Below are 24346 nucleotides of genomic sequence, written 5' to 3'. Positions count from 1 at the left end.
ACAACATATTTGACCAAACAACTGGCACAGAATATACATAGCCATTAAAAAAACTGTATGTGGGGTCTGGAGAGATGGCTTAGGGGTTAAGGCACTTGCTGGAAAAACGTTATTCATTGAGGGTCAGTTCCTCAGTACCACGTAAAGCCAGATGCACTAAGTGGTACATGCATCTAGAATATGTTTGCAGTGGCTAGAGGCCTTGGCACACCCAATCCAAAATAAATAAATAAATAAAGCTACACATGGGCTGGAAAGCTGACTCCATGGTTAAAGGCACTTGCTTTCAAGCTGGATGGCCAGGTAACCACATAGAACCAGATACACAAATTGGCTCATGTGTTTGGAGTTTATTTGCATTGGCAGGAAGGCCTGGCATGCTCTCTCTCTCTCTCTCTCTCTCTCTCTCTCTCTGTCTCTCTCAAATAAATCAATAAAAATATTTTTTTAAGAAACTTGACACTAGACATGTTGGTGTACAACTTGAATCCCAGTAGATATAGAAGGATCGCTATGAGTTTGAGGGCACCCTGAGACTGCATAATGAATTCTAAGTTAGCCTGGGCTAGAGTGAGACCCTACCATGAAAAACAAAGAAATAAATAAAAACTTGAAAAAAAAAGCTACAAGTAAAACAAATATGAGCCTCTATATTTAGAAGGACTTGTGAGCCATATGCTCAAAACATTTCCCAGTTCATTCCAGAAGGCAGGCATCTGCTGGAAGCTCCACATCTGGTAGCAGAAGCATACTTTTTCTTTTGGACACAAGAATTGTAAACTTGGGCTGGAGAGATGGCTTAGTCAAGCATTTGCCTGTGAAGCCTAAGGACCCCGGTTCGAGGCTCAACTCCCCAGGACCCACATTAGCCAGATCACAGGGGGGCGCACATGTTTGGAGTTCGTTTGCAGTGGCTGGAGGCCCTGGTGTGCCCATTCTCTCTGTGTCTCTCTGCCTCTTTCTCGCTCGGTCTATTGCTCTCAAATAAATAAATAAACATAAAAAAAATTGTAAACTCATCTCTCTGTGATGGACAGTAGTCTTGTCAGGTCTATTGGCCAAATTCATGGTAGTCGTGATTAGCAACAGGCAATAAGAGGAGTGATTTTATGTCCTGTACCATCACTCTGTTAAGCTATATATAAAGAACTTGGAGTGAGTCACTGTTTTGCTATTTGAGGAAAATATTGGGGGGGGCTGGAGAGATGGCTTAGTGGTTAAGTGCCTTTCCTGTGAAGCCTAAAGAACCCGGTTCAAGGCTCGATTACACAGGACCCACATTAGCCAGATGCACAGGGTGGGACATGCATCTAGAGTTCATTCGCAGTGGCTGGAGGCCCTGGCACGTCCATTCTCTCTCTCTGTCTCTCTCTCACTCTTGCTTTCGCTCTCACTCTCTCTGCTTCTTTCTCTCTCTGTCTGTTGCTCCCAAATAAATAAATAAATAAATAAACAACAAAAATTTTTTGGTGAAAGGAATTTTATTTCATTTTTTTAAAAAAATTATTTTTGTTTATTTATTTATTTGAGAACGACAGACAGAGAGAAAGAGGCAGAGAGAGAGAGAGAGACAATGGGTGCACCAGGGTCTTCAGCCACTCCAAACAAACTCCAGACACATGTGCCCCCTTGTGGATCTGGCTAACGTGGGTCCTGGGGAACCAAGCCTCAAACTGGGGTGTTTAGGCTTCACAGGCAAGCGCTTAACCTCTAAGCCATCTCTCCAGCCTGTAGAAGGAGGCAAGTTAGCAAATGAACCAACTTACCACCGAGCCATCTCCCTAGCCCTGAACCCAGGGTCTTGTACATGCCGGGCAAGTGCTCTCCCCCTATGTTACATCACCAACCACTGAGACTTTTGAGACAGATCTAATGATATAGCCCAGGCTGGCCTTGGACTCTTAACGCCCCTGCTTCAGCCCCAAGTGTGTTTTGAGTACAAGTAAATAACATCCCACTTAGATTCTTGTTCATCTTTTCCAATGGAACTGAGGGTGTCTATTTTTCACTCATTGTGGCCTAGGAAGATGAGACACTTCTCCATTGTTGTAATGGCTAAAACTCAGATGTTTTGTTTTACAGTCATTGCTGAGGAGGGGAAAGAAACGAAGACAGAACAACCATCCTCAGGATCTCCCCCCGGGAGCCCACCAGCTGACCACAGGCCATTTTCCTCTCCCCACTCCACTGGGTACCAGCATGGCTTGATGTTGTCACCATCCCAAACTGGAAGACCACATTCAGCACACACAGCTGTTCCCCAGGTGACCTCTGCCGCATCAGAGCGCCTGCCACCTCTCGCATTTAATCACACAATTGGGCACATCATACTTTCTGAACATAAAGCTGTCAAATTTAGCTGCTCAATCAATATACCTAACATGTATCAGGAAAGTGCTGGCATTTCTTGGTGGAAAGATGGAAAAGAATTGCTTGGGGCACATCATTCCATTACGCAGTTTTATCCTGATGATGAAGGGACATCAATAATTGCATCTTTCAGGTACGTATTCTTTCTTTCTTTCTATTTATTTATTTGTTTCTTTGTTTGTTTATTTAAGAGAGACAGATAGAGAAAGAGGCAGAAAGAGAGAGAGAATGGGCACACCAGGGCCTTTAGCCACTGCAAACGAACTCCAGCTGCATGCTTCACCTTGTGCATCTGGCTTACATGCGTACTGGGGAACTGAGCCTCGAACTGGTATCCTTAGGCTTCACAGACAAGTGCTTAACCACTAAACCATCTCTCCAGCCCTCTATTTCTTTTTAAATGCCATTATATATGGTAATGCTGACTCAAAAACAAAAGCCTCCCTCCACCCCCCCCCACAAAAAAAAGACTTTTCTGTTTTAGCAACTTTGATCCACTTAAAGTATGGAGGTATGCTTTTAAATCAAGCTTTGCCCTACATAACTGTTGGCTAATAAATTCTTGGGACTGGGAAGGTTAGCTCTCACCTCATCCACAGGTCAGCAGCAAGTACAACTAGATCCAAGATCTCCCAGAAAATGGGAAACTGTGGAAAAGTACACTTTCTACCACTGAGTGATTACCCCAGCCCAAAGGGAAAGAGGTGGTTGTTTTGAGACAGGGTCTCATATAACTTGACTTGGCTTTGAACTCCCTGTATAACTGAGGCTGGTATTAAACTCCTGAATCTCTGCCTCTATATCCCAAGAGTTGGGGTTACAGGTGTGTGTCATCACAACCAGCTTGGAAAGTAGCTTTTGAGGAATCTGAGCAGATATTCGCAGTCATTTGACGGTTGTGGGAACTGTAAAACAGTGCAGTCCTCCCCGGCCTTTCGTTGGCCCTGTGTCCTCTGCCTTCCTACCCTTTCCCTTACGGTGCTGACGCAGCCCTCCTGCAGGGTGGCACAAGGAAAGGCCTGGGGGTGAGACAGAACTTCAGCCATCATGTCAGAATCCCCCTCTCCTTTGCAAGGACAAAGTTGATAAGTTAGGATGACAGCAATAAGCCATGTATCTGGACTATTTTGCTCTCATGAGCCACCTTGTTTCAGAGGATGTAGATTGTGAGCTGGCCACCCGTCTTCTTACCACATCTTTAGTGGTATTTTCTAATCTTTCCTTCTTACCTGGAGTAGGTTTTGCTTGTTACTTTTCCCTCACTTGTTATTTCTTGTTTTTTTATGTATTTATTTTTGTTAACATGTATCAATTGTGCATATTGATGAGGTACAGTGTGGCAAATCTACAACATGTGCTAATCAAATCAGAATAATTAATATTTCCTTTATCATTTCTTTGTATTTGGATCCTTCAAGCTCCTGTCTTCTAGAGCTTCATAGAATATATATAATAGGGGCTAAAGAGATGGCTTAGCAGTTAAGATGCTTGCCTGCAAAGCCAAACCTCAGTTCGATTCCCCAAGACCCACATAAGCCAGATGCACAAGGTGGTGCATGAATCTGCAGTCCATTTGCAGTGGCTAGAGGCCCTAGCATGCCCATTCTCTCTCTCTCTCTGTCTCTGACTCTCTCAAATACATAAATACAATTGAAAAAAGAAAAGAATATATGTAATAGGGTATTGTGAGCTGTAGTCCCTACCCCATACACTGCTATAGAACACCAAAACTGATTCCTTCTCTTGAACTGTGCTTGGTACCTGTTATCCAGCTTTCTTTTCCCTCCCTCCCTTCTTCCCTCCTTCCTTTTTCCCTTCCTTTGTATGCAGATACGTATGTACGTACATATATACATACGTATGTATGTACATACATACGTTCATACATACACACATACACTGGCTGTCATTTCAGTACTCTCCACCTTCTTCATTGAGACAATGTCTCTCACTGAAACCCAGAACTCACCAATTTGCCCTGGGGATCTACCTGTCTCTACTTTTTTTTTTTTTAAGTCGTTTTTGTTTGCTATATATTTTTTTATGGTAGGGTCTCATCCTATCCCAGGCTGACCTGGAATTCACTATGTAGACTCAGAATGGCCTTGAACTCTCCTTGATCCTCCTACCTCTGCCTTCCAAGTGCTGTGATTAAAGGCATGTGCCACCACACCCAGTTTTTTTTTTTTTTTATATTGTATTTATTTGCAAGGAGTCAAAGAGAGAAAATGAGAGAGGGGAATAGACACACCAGAGCCTCTTGCCACTGCAAATTAGCTCCAGATTCATGTGCCACTTTGTGCATATGGGTACTGGAGAATCAATCCCAGACCATCAGGCTTTGCAAGCAAGCGCCTTTGATCGCTGAACCATTTTCCCACCACCTTTCTACCTTTCTTTCTTTTTTTTTTTTTTTCAAAGTAGGGTCTCACTCTAGCCCTGGCTGACCTGGAATTCACTAGGTAATCTCAGGGTGGCCTTGAACTCACGGTGATCCTCCTACCACTGCCTCCTGAGTGCTGGGATTAAAGGTGTGCATCACCACGCCCGGCTCCCATTTCTACCTCTTAAGCATTGAGATTCTGGGTGCGTGTTTGTGGGTGCTGTGAATCCTCCCTCTGGCCCTCACACAGCCCCAACAGCCTGTTTTCTACTTTTCCTCACTTCCTCACCTCTGATAATCACGCGCCTATGGTCAGATCAACATTTTTAACCTACTTTTTTTTTTTTTTTTCCTTTTGCTTCACGTCTTCTTTGTACAGTGGAATATCTGGGTTGGCCTGTGGTCATCACAAGCTTAAAATGAGGTCAGGGCAATGTGGAGCCAAAGTGAGCACCTCTTCTCTGACACCCCTGCACTCTAGAGTGGAGCCCTCTTTGATCTGTTATGTTTTCACTTTCTGTGACCTGACACTTGGCAGCGGCCCATGTGTATCATGCCTTTCAGTGAATCATTTTGTTTCCTTTTCAGAAAACTACCTCACAATGACAGCTCTGATCAGAATTTAGCTTGTCAATATTTCCACTAGATATGTTCTGTCTTGGGGCAAAGACAAGCTTTCATGATTTCTCTTGGTTTGTTTTTTTCTGTCAGGGTATCTTGGACTGCCCTTCTCAGTCAGTAATCACTCAGGAGATTTCATTGTGTCTTTTTCTGCATCAATTATAGAAAGCAAATGGCTTATAATTACTCAGAGACGCAACTTATGAAGGGAGAAATAAAACTATAATTGAATAAACACCTAATGAGGAGTTGTCTAAAGGCTGAAACAGAGGCAGTAGGTTCAGTGAGAGACCCTGTCTGAAAAAGGTAAAGTGGAGAGCGATTGAGGAAGACGACTGTTATTGAACTCTGATCCCCTCACTACACACACATGCACTTAAATACATATAAACATGTATGCACATTCTCAAACTTACCACACACACATATGAAAAATTGATTTAGGCTTTTGATGTATGCACTTTAAAAATGTATTTATTTGGAGAGACATAGAGGCAGATAGAGAGAGTAGGTACACCAGGGCCTTTAGCCAGTGCAAACAAACTCCAGATACATGTGCCACCTTGTGTATCTGGCTTACATGGGTACTAGGGGATCAAACTTGGGTCTTTATGCTTCCTAGGCAAGCACCATAACCATTAAGCAATCTGTCCAGCCCAACATATTACTTTTATTAAGAGTTGACAGTTTTTTGGGAGGGTTGCTATCAATATTGGACTATTGGGCTGGAGAAATGGCTCAGTGGTTAAGGTGTTTGCCTACAAAGCCTAAGGACTCAAGTTTGATTCTCCAATACTTATGTAAATCCAATTGCACAAGGTGACACATGCATCTGGAGTTCATTTGCAGTGGCTGAAGGCCCTGGCACAACCATTCTCTATTTGCCTTTCCCAAATAAAAACATGAAATTAAAAAATATTGGACAATGTTTATTTAAGGTTATGTGCTAATAAGATTGTATGAGAAGAAGGGAACACAAATGTAGAGAGTATATGTTGTCAGGAGAACTCTACAGAGAAACACAACAGACTTAGGTCATGGAACTATTTTTCTACTAGATATTAATATCATATATAGCAATTCCCATAATTGTGGATAGAATTTATATGAATTTTGAAAATGATGAGATCTACAGATTGAGGACTGCACAATTTGTTCCTGAAGTCATCTTTTAAATATGAAGCCATTGTGAGTTTCTAGAGACTGACAGGATTGAGGACTTTATGACATGCTCCTTAGCTTATGACAAGGTTCCATCCCAGTGAATCCATTGTAAACCGGAAAGATCCTCAGTCAAAGCTGTTGAGCACAGCTAACTTCCTGCGCACCAGCTCAGCCACACCGCGCACTGCTGAGTGCCACCTATGTCCTTCTTGGTCATGAGACTAAGTAGGAGCTGTTGCTCACTACCACTTCCTAGCATCACTAGAGGATTATACCACTGAGAAAGGATCAAGGTCTAGAATTTGGAATGTGATTTACACTGAATGAGAATTGCTTTCATAACATCTCAAAGTCCAAAAATTATATGTCACAACATCATAAGTTGAGGACCATTAACTTTCTTAGGTTGAAATAAGTTCTACCTTTTGTCTATCATGTCTCTAAGGGAGGCTATTTCTATAGGATAAATTAGCCTTCATTGTCTGGTATCTTGTGTGGAAAGACTAGTAGCTTAGATAGAAATTCCCCATGGTTAGAAAAAGCATTCTAGAAAGACCAGCTCTCAAATGCAAGCAAAAATTAAGGTCCCTAGAAATTGGAGGACTGGGTTATTGAGTCAAGAATATTTACAGTTGGTGTTTGTCTTCTGTTTAGTCTGGGGATTCCCAGTGCACTTGCATTTTGGCATAAGTTCCAGTGTCTAACGCTGAAAGGACTTTCCTCTCAATCAGTTTTTTATAAAGCTACTAAATGCATAGTTTCATCGCCCAACATCCCACGTCCTTTGAAGCCTTGACTCGGAGTAGGTTCCTGTCATCAGGAGATGCTATGTTTAGAGTCCCCCAAGGCTCTGTGCACCTGAGTTTATTTACACTTGACCTCCCCTGGCCCTGATTACTGCCTCTTGTCACATCTTTATCTTGCTGCTTTTGATGGTAGCAAAAGTGGACTCAAGGGCTGAAGAGAGATGGCTTTGCGGTAAAGGCGTTTGTCTGCAAAGCCAAAGGATCCTGGTTTGATTCTCCAGGACCCACGTAAGCCAGATGCACCAGGGGGTGCATGTGCATGCATCTGGAGTTCGCTGGCAGTGGCTGGAGGCCCTGCAATGTCCATTCTCTCCCTTTCTCTCTCTCTTTCTCCCTCTTTCTCTCAAATAAAAATATTTAAAAAATTATTTTCAAAAGAGTGGAATCCAGCTACATGCGGTGAGACATTCTTGTACTCCTAGCACTTGGAAAGCTGAGTCAGGAAAATCTTAAGTTAGAGACCCATAAGGCAGGACATCGTCAGGGAAGTGAAAGGAAGGGAAGTGAGAGGAAGGGAAGGGGAGAGAAGGAAGGAGAGGGGAAAAAGAGGAAGCATAGAAAGGAAAAAAAGAAAGAAAGAGAAAGAAAATATATTTACATGTGAGCAGAAATCCAGAAAAGGAGAACATAATTTCTTTAGCCAAGGCTTCATGTATAAAGTTGTTGGCTACTTGAGCCACTGACTTGCTTCCTGTTCACAGGACTCCTTTTTGCTCAGAGTTCTTGCACTTGATAATCCATTTTAATCGCTTAGCACTGTTGAGCCATGGCAGTGAAAACAGGAAGCTTATTGGAGGGTTTTTGTATTTATTTATTTATTTACTTATTTGTGGAGGGTCTTTGTATTTACTTATTTATTTTGTAGTGTGGTAAACTGTATGGAAAATAAGTCACCATCTTAGTCCTTTTGAGTATATTAATGGTATTAAGAACATTCATGAAACTTTTTTATCTTTCCAAATGGAAACTCTGATAACTGGTATCTCACCTTTTGTCTCTGTGAGTTTGCCTATAAGAACCTCGTGCCTCATGTACACATAGATTCACACAGTAGCATTACTTCTTTGCATTTTTAAATGAAGATTTGAAAGCGTAGCTGATACTTAGGAACCACTGTCCTGCAGGCCAGCCCAGTGGCAGTCTGCTGAGGGATGGAGGTGCTTGGCTGCGTGCTTACAGAATGTCCCGGGCCTCACCCAGCTGACTCTGCTCTGGGGATGGGCTTCTGCAGTGCCAGCACCACAGCCTGGCAGGTGGTTCCTGTCTAGACACTGGCTGAGTCTGCCATTTCATTCAGCCTCCTTGGTCCAGATGTTTGTATTTCACCAAACCAGTGAGATTTTGGAACCATGAGGTAGGTGGGAGGCAATACTGGAAATTGAGCCTGAGTTCTAATGCCATGCTGTACAAATTTTCTACCACTGAACTACATCCTCAGGCCCCTGTTATTATTTATTTATTTATTTGAGTGGGGGGGGGGATAGATATATAGAGAATGGGTGTGCCACAACCTCTAGCCCCTGCAAATGAACTCCAGGTGCATGTGCCACCTTGTACATCTGGCTTTCCATGGGTACTGGCAAACTGAACCTGGGTCCTTTGGCTTTGCAGGCAAGTGCCTTGGCTGCTGAGCCATCTCTCCAGCCCCCTTTGCTGTTTTTTAAAAGCATAGCATACCTATGGTAAAGCATTCCAACTGTTTAAAAAATACCTTCCCCCGCCCCTGCCCTCATCTCCCTCCTCATAGGAAGCTGAGGTTGCCCATCTCTTAACTATCTTTTCAGAGATACTCAGTATACACACAACCCTCTGCATGTTTATGTGTGTGTGCTCATCCCCAAGATGCTGTGCTATAGTTAATAAAGTGTTACTAATAGTTGTGGTAAAAATCAGTACCCAACATTCACTTTCTTTTTTGTGACTAGAAATTCTGTTGTCATCTGAATCATATGTAATACTGTAACTGTATTTCCTTTCCGTTTTGCTTTCTGATTTCCCTGAATCTGCTTCCTTGTAGCTTGTTTAGTTTTCAAAGTTTCTTCCTTAAACTCGAGAGGGAAATACTATCTGCCTTTCAAGACTGCTCCTCCCTCCCCCACGCAGATTCCTTTCCTGGCTCCCATCTTCCTCCTGCTTCATGTTGCTCTCCATGTCCTGGTCCGGGTGTCCAGGCCCAGCCACGTGCCACTTTCCTCCTTCTCTGTCATTCTGAATACACCTACTCTATCCTTCCTGGGGTCCTGTGTGTCTGTTTCTTGGAGCCCTCATCCCCCATTTCCCTCTTTTGAGCATGGAGCGTTTTCTCTTCCTGGGTCTCACAGACCTGAAAAGGCCCTTTTTCCTCGCCCTGACCTTGAGGTAGTTTGGTGGATACAGAATTGAAAAAGGAAAGGAATTTCCTGTTGTAATTTTAAACTCATTGATTTATTTCCTTTGAAGTCTCAGAATTCCCAGAGCTGTTCTTGCCAAGTGAGCTAAGGACCTAGTTCACCACAGGTAGCCTGCACTCCTTCCCTCTGGAAGCCTTTATAATCTTCACTTCATCTCAGAGGTGGAGTGTTTCCTAGTGAAGACTCTTAGTGGGTCTTTTCTTTCCCACTGTGCTGCCCACCCTGGGGATCTCAGTTCTGGGCATTTTCTTGAATTCTCCTTCTTTTCATGTTCTTTCCGGAACTGCTTTCAATCCTGGAGTAGCCCCAGTTTATTGTTTTGAACTCAGAACCTTTGCCCTGGAGCCTCTACAGGGACCCTGCCTCCTGATTCAGCAGGGAAAGAAGGAGGCCTGGGAACAGCCACTCCTCTTATCTTTGGCCCCTCTCCACACCCTGCCTTCCCAAGGGGGGATCTTGACAGGGATGTCTAAGAAACCGTAGAACTACTTATGGAAATCTTACTGTAACAGGTGAAGTGGATCAGATGCATGCTCTGTCCAGGAATGGGTTACTAACACCTCCTGAGGGTGAAGTTTGGGTTGTGGTCAGAGTCCTGCCTGCTCCTTTTCTATTTCTGGACTGGATTTTCCTGGCTCATTGGCTTAGGGTACTCCAGCTCATTCTGCGTATTCTAATTTCTGCAGTCCAAGTATGCAGTCTGTTCCTTGTGTCATAGGCCAGGATGGAGCCACACCGCCTTTCACAGCTTCCTGAACTCTGAGACCTGAGGTGTCATCGCTTTGCAAGTTGAAGGTTGGATGTTTTGTAAGAAGAAAAGTAGGCCTCCTCCCCTTTCCTTCCCTTCTTTGCCCTAGTCATGGTCTTCTTTGCTAGGTCCAATGAACAGTGCTTTTGGACCCATGATGCCATCCTCCCTCGCAAAGCAGAGCATCTGTCTGATAATATTTGAAGATCCCTCCTCTCTGTCCTTCACATGCCCAAATAGGTGCAGCCTTCATGTATATTGTATCACTGATATTTATAAACACATTTGGAAATGTGGAAAGCAGGTGGTGGTAGCCCAGGCTGTCTTTATTCTTATTATTATCATTATTATTTAATGTGCATATGCTTGTTCATATTTTTGTGGGTACACATGTACATACACATTTGTGTGCACATTGTATGTGCATGTGTGTTCAGGCCAGAAGTTGATATCAGCTATCTTCCAAAATTGTTCTTCACCTTGTTTTTGAGACAAGGTCTTTCATTGACCCTAAAGCCACTGACTCAGCTGAGAGAGAATGGGTTTGACAGGGCCTCCAGCTTCTGTGAATGAATTCCAGATGCATGCATCACCTTGTGCAGCTGGCTTCTGTGGGTCCTGGGGAATTGAACTTGGGTCATTCAGTTTTGCAGGCTAGTGCCTTAACCACTAAGCCATTTCTCCAGCCCTAGTTTGTCTTTCTAGGCATGTCCAGTGTTCAGATCCTGTGCCACAAGTAGCCATTTTCTGGATGAGATAACTATGAATGTGGCCTGACATAAAATCATAAACCTACTTAAAACGTTGAGATTTCTTTTTCTTTTATAACTCAATTGCACCATTCTTAATTTTAAACTTTGTAGATGATTATAGCATTTTACAATGCACAAAGGTTGGATACACCTAATATACTGTATAATCAATGGTAATCCCTTAGTCATTGTGACTGACAAAAACAATTTCACAAATTTCCAAAATGTCTCTACCAAAGCCCTGGTGGTAGAATCTGCCATGGAAATCAAGATAGGTGACAGATAGTGTGTGTGTTAGTTGGAATTCCCAACAGAAATGGAACCAATGGGAGATATATGTTTATAATGGAAGAGGTTATATTACAAAATTCACACTGTAGTGGCCACTGGAAAATCTGAACTCAGTAAGGTGTGGGTTGGAGACCTGTGGAAAAGGTGACACTGTAGTCTTGAGTGTTGAGGCCGTTTGGAGGCAGAAGCCCCTCTTCCTCAGGGGGCCTCAGTCTTATCAGGCCTTCAGCTGACTAGCTAAAGCCCACCCACTTTGGGAAGGGTAATCTGCTTTTCTCAAAAGGTGACAACTTAAATGCCAGTCATGTCTGAGAAGTACCTGATAGCAACATCTGGACAACTGGATGCTGTGGCTCAGCCAAGTTGGCACATGACGTTAACAAAGCATCCTAGTGTATAAGAGAAGTGGAAGAATTTTCTGGTCCTGTAATAGGGATGCAAAGGTTAGTCACTGTACATCTCTTCTGTGCTTTTCCTTGAAGCATCGCCAGTGTGCAGCGCTCGGATAATGGGTCATATATCTGTAAGATGAAAGTGAACAGTGAAGAGATTGTGTCTGACCCCATCTACTTGGAAGTTCAAGGTAAGTCCAAAGCCAGAGTGGCCTGTTGCCTAAGAGCTGTTTGTTTTAGAGCCTAGATTATTGTTCCCTGTGTGACACTTAGGGGTGGTCCATCCACTTGCACCTCTGTATATAACCTTTCAGCATTGAAATATCATAAGATATTCCTCTTTTTCAACTTAAAAAAAAATCTATTTAAGACAGAGAGGGGAGGGACAGAAGGAGGAAGGAAGGGGGAAAGAGAGTGTGTGAGTGAGCACAGGAGAGAATGGGCATGCTACTGCAAATGAACTCCAGACTCATTTGCCACCATGTGCATCTGGCTTATGTGGGACCTGGGGAATCAAACCTGGGTCCTTAGGCTTCACGGGCAAGCACCTTAACTGCTAAGCCATCTGTCTAGCCCTTCTTTTTAAACTTCCTTCTTTTGGTTTGTCAAAGTAGGGTCTCACTGTAGCCCAGGTTGAACTGGAATTCACTATGTAGTCTCAGGCTGGCATCGAATTCAGGACGATTCTCCTCCTTCTGCTTCTCAAGTGCTAGGATGAAAGGCGTGCACCACCATGCCCAGCCCTCTTTTTGGGGGGGCTCACTCTGGTCAGGCTGACGTGGAATTCACTAAGTAGTCTCAGGGTGGCCTTGAACTCATGGCGATCCTCCTACCTCTGCCTCCCAAGTGCTGGGATTAAAGGTATGCACCACCATGCCCGCCCCTCCCCCCAACTCTCTTTTTAAACCTTAATGATGCAGTTGATCCAATACATAAAGCTTGAGTGCCATACTAGTGTGAAAGGTGAGATTAAAAGAGACGATGGACTTCCTTGGCCATAAGTTATTTGCCATTTAAAAAAAAAATTTAGGCAAACCCAATAGACTGTCCTCTTTTATATATGAGAGATCAAGAGCAAGAAAGAGAAAGAGAGAATTGGTACACCAGGGCCTGCAGCCACAGTAATCAAACTCCAGATACATGCACCACCTTGTGCACATGCATGACCTTGCGTGTTTGCATCACCATGTGCATCTGACGTATGTGGAACCTGGAGAGTTGAACATGAGTCCTTAGGCTTTGCTGGCAAGTGCCTTAACTGCTAAGCCATCTCTCCAGCCGTGTCTTTGTTGTTGTTGTAGGGTCTCACTCTAGCCCAGGCTGACCTGGAATTCACTGTGTTATCTCAGACTGGCCTTAAACTCACAGTGATCCTATTATCTCTGCCTCCCAAGTTATGGGATTAAAGGCATGTGCCACCAAACCTAACTGTATTTGTCATTTCTAAAATGTTGAAGTCAGCCGGGTATGGTGGTGCATGCTTTTAATCCCAGCATTTGGGAGATAGAGGTAGGAAAATCACCATGAGTTCTAGGCCAGCTGAGACTACATAGTGAATTCTGAATTACAAGTCACCCTGGCTAGAGTGAGACGCTATCTTGAAAAATAAAAAACGAAAACAAAAACAAAACCAAAAAAAAACCCCAAACCAAAACCAACCAAAACAACAACAAAAACCAAAACACCAGTTGAAGACCTCCTTTTAGGAGGCAGAAATATTGGATGGGCTAGTCCTCGGTGTTGGCACCAGATCTCACTCTCTTGTCAATGGGCCATTTGTTACTATTCAGCATCTTTTCCTGTCTTGCATGTGTCTTGGCACACACACAGAAGTTGGTGCTTTTCCTAAAGGGGGCTGCCAGCTCAGCCTGGGACTGCTTTGCCCACTTAGGGTCTCACAAGTTTCCCCAGGTATATAATTCAGAGGAAATTCCACCATATATCTCATGACATCACACGTGAGTTCATGGGATGGGGACTGAAGCCACATTCTCACGTCAGTCAGTCTCTGCCCTTGAACTTGAATGCCAGTGGGAATTGTGAGCTAGGTGTCCAGGTGAACAGGCCAAGTGAGCTGCGTACCTGGCTGTGCAGTGACAGGGCCTATCACGAAAGGCTGTGCCTAAGCCGGGTGTGGTAGCCGCATGCCTTTAATCCCAGCACTTGGGAGGCAGAGGTAGGAGGATTGGTGTGAGTTCGAGGCCACCCTGAGACTACATAATGAATTCCAGGTCAGCCTGGGCTAGAGTGAAACCCTACCTTGAAAAAAAAGAGAGAAAAGAAAAGAAAGGCCGTGCCTGTGCCTTGATTACTGATCTAAGTTCTGCTCTCAACTCCCCCGCTGGGGTCTGCATCTGCTTTCCTGGTGCCCCTGTCGGCTTTCCCACCTCATCACTTTCCCTTTTTTATCTTCTGTACCCTGTGTAACTGCACTCCCACTATCAGTCTCTTTTGTTGCCCATTTTTATCTGAACCTGAACTTGATGCCCATTAGTGCTACAGGAGGCTTGAGAGAGGGAGAGGGCAGGGGAAGGAGTGAGTGAGAGAGTGCAGAAGGAAGACAGGAATGGAGGCCTCTCAGAATAGTCCCATGTGGGTTTTTGCTTTGGGTCCATCCCAGGCCGAATAGCTAGTAGCCAGTGTGAAGGTGTCTCTTGCATGTAGTACTGATCTAGAAAAAGGTATTTAGAGGACATTTTACTTGTCAGGGATCCCCTCTCCCCCCCCCCAAAAAAAAATACCCAGGAAGGGACATGGGAAGTCTATGTAGAGTTTTGAAAATGTACACACACAAAAATCCATTTTTACTTATTTTCCACAGTATTCCTGTTGGAACCAGATTTATGACATCCTAATTTACCTCTTCCCAGAAGGGGAAGAAAAATACCACCCACAATTCAAACGCCTGAGGACAGGCAACTTGACCTATTAAGATTTTGGGAACATGCTCCAAATAAGTACTGACTGGCTTTCGGAGGAATTCCCTTACAAGCTCCCTTATAGGCCTGGTTTGGGAATTGCAGTAGAGCTAAGGATTATTTATAACTGTGAAACTGACTTTTGTTTTCAAGGGAATGTGCTTCATAACCTATCCAGCCTTACACAAGTGTTTGGAATTGGGTCTGTGTGAATGCTTAGCCTTGAACTCAGGGTTTTGCACATGCTGACCACATGTTCTACCACTGAGCCATACTCACAGCCCCAGAGGTACAGATTTCAAAACCCATCATCACCCATCTGAAAGTCACACACACCATAGACTGGAGCAGACTTATGATGTAGTTTTGTGTTTATTCTGTGTTTGCTTTGGTGAGAAATACTGAAAACCTGCCAACCAGTCTCAGGCATTTAAGTAATACCTAACTCCAGAGTGCCTAGAGTCTCCCTTTTGGCCAAAACAGTTCTGAATCACTATTGACAGCCCTTATGGGAAAGTGTACTAGAAAGCAGGCTTGAGATGAACCAGGAGGAATGATTCTCTATGATCTTTCCTCACACCAAGGAGGCAGCCACTGGCCATTTCATTACTTGAGATGGAGTAACCTCCTGGTGTCACATACCCAGGCTCCTGAGAACATGCTTTGTTCCCACCCTTTTTCTGCAGGACTTCCTCACTTCACCAAGCAGCCGGAGAGCATGAATGTCACCAGAAACACAGCCTTCAACCTCACTTGCCAGGCCGTGGGTCCACCTGAGCCTGTCTACATTTTCTGGATTCAGAATAGCAGCCGTGTAAATGAAAAGCCAGAAAAGTCCCCATCTGTTCTAACTGTACCTGGTAAGTCTAAGCATGGTGTTCATTCATCTTTAATTCATTCATTTTTCTCTATCAGTGGAGGGATCATAACATTGGTAGACCTTGGCCACGTGTCATCAGAGGGCAGTGGACTGAGGATGAAAACACAGATGTGCAGCTGATACAGGGGAACAGGTGGATGGGAAATCAGGTGGGACTCACAAGTGTAAGAATCCCTGGCCAGGGTTTAGAGGTGGGTGAGTGCCCTCAATGGTGTGGATGGCTGAGTTGGTCAGAATCCCAGCCCCCTGGTGGCCAGAGCCTTGAAGCATGGCTTTGCCTGCCTGGCAGAGCTTATACTTATGGAAAAGTCCTCAGTGTGGTTAGAAGCCAAAAAATGGAGTGGTCATGGGGCACTGTGGCAGGAAGTGTGTGTGTCATGGTGGGATTGTTGGTGAGTTGACATTCCATAGCCATCTTGATTTCCATACAAACCAGAGTGCTTTGGCTTTGTTCCTGGACTTGGACAAGCTCTTGTCAGTAGTGCCACTGACACTTCCGGTGCCAGTAAGGCCAGAGGGCTCCTCTGTCACTCCTCTGATGGCCTCTCTGAGGAACATCTGGCTAGGTCGCCCTGCTCCCTGTCTCCTTCATGCATTCAGAAAATGCTTTAAGAGGGTCTGCTGTGTGCCTATGGCAATTCTAGGCCTGAGAAGACAGACTTTCAAAAACAGGATCCTGGCTTGCTTCCCTCTTCATTGCTCCTCCTGTGTCGCTGGGGCAGTTGTGAATGTCCAGTGCTCAGCTCAGTCCTGGACTGCTTCTCATTCTGCTCTCCGCCCACCTGGCCCAGTTTCTTGGCCGGCTTCAGTGTCACCCATGTGATGATGACCTGGAAATCTGCATCTCTGGCCCTGCCCTCTCTCCCAAGCTTTAGGCTTCTGTGCCCAGCCGCCTCCGTGACATTTCCACTTGTTGAGTACACAGGCATCTTAAAATGCAACTTTTGATTTCCCCCTAAATTTATGCTGCCTCAGAATTCCCCTGCTTATTAGCAAATATCACCATTTGGCCATCCTTCCCTTCCTCATTTTTCATGCGCAAGGCATCAGCAGTTCTTCGAGTCCTGCTTCTCCAGTGTGGCGAAGTCTGCCTTTTCTCCTCCTCTCTCCTTCCCACTGCTGGTGCTCTGGCACACCACCACCAGTCTTTGCCAGCTCCACTGCAGTGGCTTCCTAACTGGTCTCTGCTTTGTCTCCTTGTCCCCACATCTCTCCAGTCACCCCAGCAGCAGAGCACCTCACCTATCTGCTGCAACTCCTCCAGCGGCTTCTCTTTGTTACAGACTCACCTGGAATCCCTCCTTGCCTCCACAGTCTCCGTGCGCTCTGATTCCTGCCCAGCTCTCTCCCCAGCACCCTCTCCGCCGTGCTCCTTTCACAGTGAATCTTCCATTTCTTCAGGCCCATCGCACTTCTCCCTGCCCGGGACCTTTGCACCATTGCTTCTGTTGCCCACAGTGTTCTTTTATCTGACCTTTGTCCTATCACACAACTCTTAGATCACTTCTGGAGAGAGGCCTTTCCTTATTACCCTGGTCACTGCTAGTTTTGGATTCCCTCACCCCTTTATTGACTCCCAGTCTCATCTTGTATGCGTGTTTCGTTACACTTGTCAGAGTCTATCATCATGTTTTCTTCCATGATTTCCTTGCCTGGCTTCTTAGAGAGTGTGTGCTCACTGGGGACCCCACTTACCACTGCATGCCAGTGCCTCAGCAGGCCTGACTGCGAGCTGTGCTCAGTGAACATGTGTGTGGGAGACAAATGAACAAGTGAATGCTAGCCCCTAAGCATGGTCTCCGGATCCTCTTGTAACGTCTGCCTGTGGGAGAATGACAGAAAATTGTTTTGTTAAACCTTCGTATGAGTATTCTTTGAATTTCTCCAAGGAATTGATAGCTCATGAATTTCTGTGTTCAAAATTTATTTATGGGGCTGGAGAGATTGCTTAGTGGTTAAGGTACTTGCCTGCAAAACCAAGGGACCTCGATTCAGTTCCTCACGATCCACATAAAGCCAGATGCACAAGGTGGCTCATGCATCTGGAGTTTGTTTGCAGTGGCTGGAGGCCCTGGTGCACCCATTCTCTCTTTCTGCCTCTTTCTCTCTCTCAAACAAATAAATAAAAATAAAATATTAAAAATATTATTTGTGTGTCTGTGTGTGTGTGTGTCGGTAGGCACACGTGCCGCAGCATGTGTGTGGAGGTCAGAGGGAAACGTGAGGTGTCTGTGTTACACTTTCTTTGAGACAGGGCCTCTTGCTGCTGCAAACAAACTGCCAGACTTCACAGGAATGTCAGACTAGCTGGCTTGTTAGCTTTAGACCTTTTTGGCTCTACCTTATGTTGTAATAGGCGCACTGGGGCTTCAGATGCATGTGCAGCTTTACAGTCAGCTCTCTGTGGATGCTGGGAAATTGGGCCCAGGCCAGCGGGCTTCAAGCAAATGCCTTTAACCTCTGAGCCATCTCCCCAACCTTCAAAATCAATTTAAAATTATATTCTCCATGTTTCCTGCAGGATGATTGCTCTAACTAACAGTCATCTTTTCTCTAAGGAAAGTTTATTTGTTATTTCTTTAGTTTGTGAAACAGGGTCTTGTTACCCAGGCTGCCTTTGAGCTTACTGTGTAGCCAAGACTGGCCTTGCATTTGGAATCCTTCTGCCTCTACCTCCTAGGTGCTAAGATTACAGACATGTGCTACCACATTTAGCAAGACTAAATTTGAAAGGCAGGTTGTGGAGACATACATCTTAAATTCTAGCCTTTGGGAGGCTGAGATAGGAGGATCCCAAGTTCAAGACCAGGTTGAGCTATGAAGTAAGACCCAATGTTAAAAAAAAAAAAGTATTTCCTTGAGGTAAATTTCCATACATTAAATATATAGAGCATAAGTGTACAACTTCTTGAGGTTTGTCCTGCTCTTGAACACTAGACAAATAGAATATAAAGTATATAGTTTTCTGTAGTGGCCTTTGCTTGTGCAACATGATAGTTTTATTTGTTTTTGTATCATGTTTTGTGTTTTTTTATTATATATATTCCTCTATTATGTGAATGGGCTGCTTTTGTTTAGCCATTTGTTCAATGAAAATATGGGATGCATGTGGCTATTGGCTGTTATGAGTAAAGTAGCTACGGATATTTGTGTGTAAATCTTTTGGGTGATAACATGTTTTTACTTGTTCTAAACAAGTACTCACAAAAGGAATTGGTGGGTTAGAGGTAGGTATGCGTCTCACTGCTAAAGAAACTACCCAAGAGCTGAAGAGATGGCTTAGCAGTTAAGGCACTTGCTGGCAAAGCCAAAGGACCTAGGTTCGGTTCCCCAGAACCCACATACAGCCAGAGGCCCAAGGTGGCACACACATTTGGAGTTCATTTGCATTGGTTAGAGGCCCTGGCACACCCATTCTCTCTCTCTCCCAAATAAATAAATAAAATATTTTTTTAAAAAGGATTGTAGATATGGCTTAGTAGTTAAGGTGTTTGCCTCTGAAGCCTAAGGATCCAGATTTGGTTCCCCAGAACCCATGTAAGCCAGATGCACATGGTGGTACATGAGTCTGGAGTTTGCTTGCAGTGGCTAGGGGCCTGGTACACCCATTCTCTCTCTCTGTAGTAAATAAATAAAAAAATAAAATACTGAAAGAAATATATAGGGGCTGGAGAAATGGCTCAGCAGTTAAGGTATTTGTCTATAAAGCCTAACAGCCCTGGTTTACTCCCCCAGTGCCCACATAAAACCAGATGCACAAAGTAGTTCATATGCCTGGAGTTCCTTTGCAGTGGCTGGCAGCCTAGCATGCCCATTCTCTCTCTCTTCTACGTCTCTCTGCTTGCAAATAAATAATTTAAAAAAATCTAGGCCAGGTGTAATGGTGCACGCTTTTAATCCCAGCTTTGGGAGGAAGAGGTAGGATTGCCATGAGTTTGAGGCCAGTCTGAGAGTACAAAGTGCCAGGTCAGCCTGAGTTAGAGTGAGACCCCACTTTGAAAGAATAAAATATAAAACAAATACATTTAAAAATCTACTGGGATTTCTTTTTTGTAATAGTGCAGGATTTATAGAACAACTTAGGGAAAAATGACAGCTCAACAATACTGTGACTAATCTGAATATATTTTATCTCCCTATATTATTAGATTTTCTTAAAATATTATATAATTTAAAGTATATAGTATAATGTTCTGCTATTACATACAATGAACTCATTCCAATAGCCAAGCTAGTTAATATAACTGTTATCTATTTTCTCACAGTTACCATCCAATCTACTTGCATAGCACGTCTTAACTATATATTACAAGAGTGCTAACTGCACTTCTCATATTGCACATTGGTCTCTAAAATTTATTCACCGTACATAACTGGAACTTAGTACTTTTAACTAACATCTCGTCAATCTCCCTCACTCCTCGTAATCACCATTCTAATCTTTTTATTAAAAATATTTTATTTATTTATTTATTTGAGAGAAAGTGAGGGAAAGGGACTGATAGAGGGAGAGAGAGAGAGAGGATGGGAGTGCCAGGGCCTCTGGCCCTTGCAAACAAACTCCAGATGCATAAGCCACTTTGTGCATTTGGTTTTATGTGGATTCTAGGGACTTGAACCTCAGTCCTTAGGGTTTGCACGCTAGTACCCTAACCATTGAGAAATCTCTCTAGCCCCTCTTCTCTGTTTTTATAATTTCAGTTTTTTAAAAGTTCCATACATAAGTGAGATAGTGCATTATTTGTCTTTATGTGTGTGGTCTAGCCAGCCTAATGTCCTCCAAGTTTATCCATGCTGTTGCAAACGGCAGCTTCCTTCCCATTGAAAATTGAACAATGTTCCTTAACTCACACATGAACATGGATACACAAACACACAAAAATAAGAAAGAAAAAATATAGATTTCACTTCCTTTGGATATATACCCACAAAAGGGGTTGCTGGACCATACAGTTATTCTATTTTTAGTTTTGAGAGGAGTCTCCATATTGCTTTACAAAGTGGCCACACCAACTTATACTTTCATAAATAGGACAATCAATGCATACTAATTACTACTTACATACCAATAGGTAGCATATTTGATTTCATTTCTCAATTTTCTTCATTAGTGTGAAGAAAACAGATTACATAAAATAGAGACAAAACCCATCCTTATCGCTTCATATAGATCTATGCTGCTTGTGCATATTTTCTTAGAAATGGCAAGGGTGTTTTTGTGATGATATCTGCAAATTCTCTCAATACCAAAGGCTGTACTTTGCCTTGAATTGGAGATCTGATTTATTTCTAAGTTATACTTTGTAACTGTCACCTGTTTTGTATTTTATTTTTAAAATACTTTTTATAATATTTTGTTTTATTTATTTATTTTTGTGTGAGAGAGAGAGACAGACAGATAAAGTGAGAGGGAATGGACATGCTAGGGCCTTCAGCCGCTGCAGACAAACTCCAGACACGTGCACTACCTTGTGCAGCTGGCTTACTTGGGTTCTGGGGAATTGAACCTAGGTCCTGTGGCTTTGTAGGCAAGTGCCCTAACTGCTGAGCCATCCCTCCAGGCCTGTTTTGTATTTTAAGTTCTTTACAAGTTTTACTGTCCTTACTTTGAAGATTTTTTTCTTTACTGGAGAAGATGGAAATAAAATACAAGCTACAGTGGCTAACAGCCCAATATGATGCTTTTAAAAATAACCTTCAGGGCTGGAGGAATGGCTTAGTGGTTAAGGCCTTGCCTGCAAAGCCAAAAGACCCACGTTTGATCCCTCAGGACCCACATAAGCCAGATGCACAAGGAGACACATGCATCTGGAGTTCGTCTATAGTGGCTGGAGGCCCTGGCATGTCCATTCTCTCTTTCTCTCTCTCCCCACCCCTCTTTCTCTGTCAAATAAATAAATAAGTATAACCTTTATTAAGCCAGGTGTGGTGGCACAGATCTTTAATGTCAGCTCTTGGGAGGCAGAAGTAGGATTGCCAGCCTGAGACTACAAAGCGAATTCTAGGACAGCTAGGGCTAGAGCAAGACCCTACCTTGACAAGCCAAAACACTGAAACAGTAACAACACTAAAGCAGTGGCACATGAAGCTAAGCTTGGGCGCAGCTGCAAACATGCACAGACCACATTTGACTGTAATATCCCAGTACGTGTGTGGACACACCATTGTCAGCTTCCTAGTCTTGCTAATGTGCGACCATTAACACTGGGGATGGTAGGATAAAAGATAAGTGGAATGTCCTTGATGTTTCTTTGCAACTTTCTGTGAATCCATAAATATTAAAAACAAAAGGTTGTATGTGGTTTATCTTAAACATGTAAAACTTCAAGGAATATTTGTGTATCTGGCTTTACGTGGATCCTGGGGTTTTGAACCCAGGCCATTGGGCTTTGTAGGCAAGTGCCTTAACCACTGAACCATCATTCCAGCCCTGTGGTTTCTGTTAACTAAGGTCCAAAATCCTAAATGGAAGAAAGTTCCAAAATAAAAGAAGGAAAATGCCCATTTGTGTAACTTTAATTTTAGTATATTATTAGGACTAATCTCTTTTATCATTAGTTATTATTCTTAACCTTTTGCTGTAACCAACTTATAAATTAAACTTTTCCATAGGTGTAAAAGTATATAGGAGAATCCGGTAGGTATGGGGTTCTGTGAATTGAGGCATCCACTGGTGATGTGGTAGCGTATTCTCCACAGATAAGGAGTACTCTACCTGACTTACCCCTCCAACTTCCAGTGATTTCAGGGGCCTTATGATGGCAGAAACTGAAGCTCTCCAGGGTATATCCAGGGTCTAGACATGACCAATAGGAGAGTGCCTTCAAATGTGTGGGTATCTGATGAATTAACCTTCCATCAGGACCAGAAAGCAAGTAACAGTGGAAATTCTCATGAATATTTCATGGATACCACATTGGCTTCACCAGCTTTTCTAGAATTTCCAGAGGGGAGACAGATATGTCTACAGATGAGGAACTCCTATCTCAACTGCTGAGTTGACATTCTATATACAGTTTCTAAATGACTACCCAGTATGTTGCCCAAACAGTTTGCCTAATTGTGAAAGATTTGAAGAATGGGTTGTTGACTTTAGTTTTCTTACAAACAGTATTTTTTCATTTTTTAAAAAATAATTATTTTGTTTATTTGTTTATTTAAGAGAGAAAGAGAAAGAGGCAGATAGAGCATGGGCGTGTCAGAGCCTTTAGCCACTGTCAATGAACTCGAGACACATGCGCCACCTTGGGCATCTTGTTTACATGAGTCCTTGGAAATCAGACCTGGGTCATTTGGTTTTGCAGGCAAGTGCCTTCATAGCTAAGCCATCTCTCTAGCCCTACAAAGTATTTTTTCTTCTCCTTTCTCCTTCCTCTTCGTCCTCATTTTCCTTTCTCTTTTTTGGTGTGAGTATGGGGCAGAGTTTAATTTATTTTGCATTATTTTTGGTCCTGGGTATTAAATTGAGGATCCTCTTCAAGTTAAGCTCATTCTTTATCAGCAAGCTTTACTCTCAGCTCACTTTTTATTTTTCCCAGATTTCACATTGACATCGAAATAGCATGTTAAATTTATATTTCAATTAACTTAATACACTTACAATTGCCTCAAAATGCAGCTCTCCACCTGTTACTTTGATTCGTGCTTGTGGAGAAGGTAGGCACCAGAGACTTCTGCTTAGGCATCTTGGAACCCAGGAGTATTTAAGTACATATTTGACAGAAGAGATGGCAGAGCTGGTGCCCAGCAGTGAAGTGAAGGCCTTTGAAGTAATCATATATTCTTGCCAGAACCCTGAGACCTACCCAGATTTTTCTCTCTGCCCTGTCCCACAGCCAGTCATCAAGATCTGCTCTTTGTTGTCAAACATCAGTTCAGCACATTTTCTCAACTGTGCTTTTCCACTCATTCCCCTTAATTCAGACTTTCCTGGTTCCGTGCCAAGATTATTATTGTCTCGCCTTATATATGGCTGTGGATTTCTTGTCCTGGTTCCCTAGCCTCTACCTGCCACCTACTCAGTGGACCGTTCTCTACTTCTACAGCAGTGGGCTTCCCCTGAAGCACCGAGTTTCTCACTCCAGGCAGGACTCTCAGCACATGCAGGTTGAAATTTGCCATTTAATCCGATTTCCCGGATCCTGTGGGACTCTTGTTTCGCCTCTCCTCCTGGCTCAGCTGTGGAGGCATCTCTCTGCTCATGGCCCTCGGGAGCTTTTGACAGGTCTGTGACTACCCTGTGCCCTCCTGCCTGGCTTTTCATGGGCTGCTCCTTCCAGCTGCCTGCGTGCCTTTCTGGTAACCCTGCTCATCTTGGGGCACTCAGCTCACTGCTTTTCTCGAGCTCTTGCCTGGTTCTTCACCCTTGTCTGTGTGCTTTCAGCACTTTCCCGCAACTCCTATACCCCACCCACATCACACCACAGCCATCTAGTTGCCAGGTCTCCCAGAGGGGTTGTGACTCCATGTGATTATTATGTGTGAATTACTAGCTCCATTGCCTAACACAGTGCCTGGTACATTAGAGCTATGGAATGAATGAGTGACCTAGTGAGCATATGGATAGATTTCTAACAGTCCCTGGGTCAGAGGCACTTTCACCAGCACAAAGGAACATAGTGATAATGAAGT

At 43.6% G+C, this 24346-nt stretch overlaps 1 protein-coding gene across 1 annotated transcript in view; it reads left to right on the top strand.

The window, feature by feature from the left end:
- Positions 1-24346, top strand: part of Mertk (MER proto-oncogene, tyrosine kinase) — a 136734-nt gene that overhangs the window by 25000 nt on the left and 87388 nt on the right. The window contains exons 2-4 of the mRNA XM_045147566.1: positions 2083-2503; positions 12008-12108; positions 15522-15695. Coding sequence (XP_045003501.1) covers positions 2083-2503; positions 12008-12108; positions 15522-15695 — 696 coding nt within the window. The remainder of the gene's footprint in view (positions 1-2082; positions 2504-12007; positions 12109-15521; positions 15696-24346) is intronic.

This window comes from Jaculus jaculus, chromosome 4, assembly GCF_020740685.1.
Source record: "Jaculus jaculus isolate mJacJac1 chromosome 4, mJacJac1.mat.Y.cur, whole genome shotgun sequence".
NCBI classification, from domain to species: domain Eukaryota; kingdom Metazoa; phylum Chordata; class Mammalia; order Rodentia; family Dipodidae; genus Jaculus; species Jaculus jaculus.
This window is presented reverse-complemented; position numbering and strand designations above follow the sequence as displayed.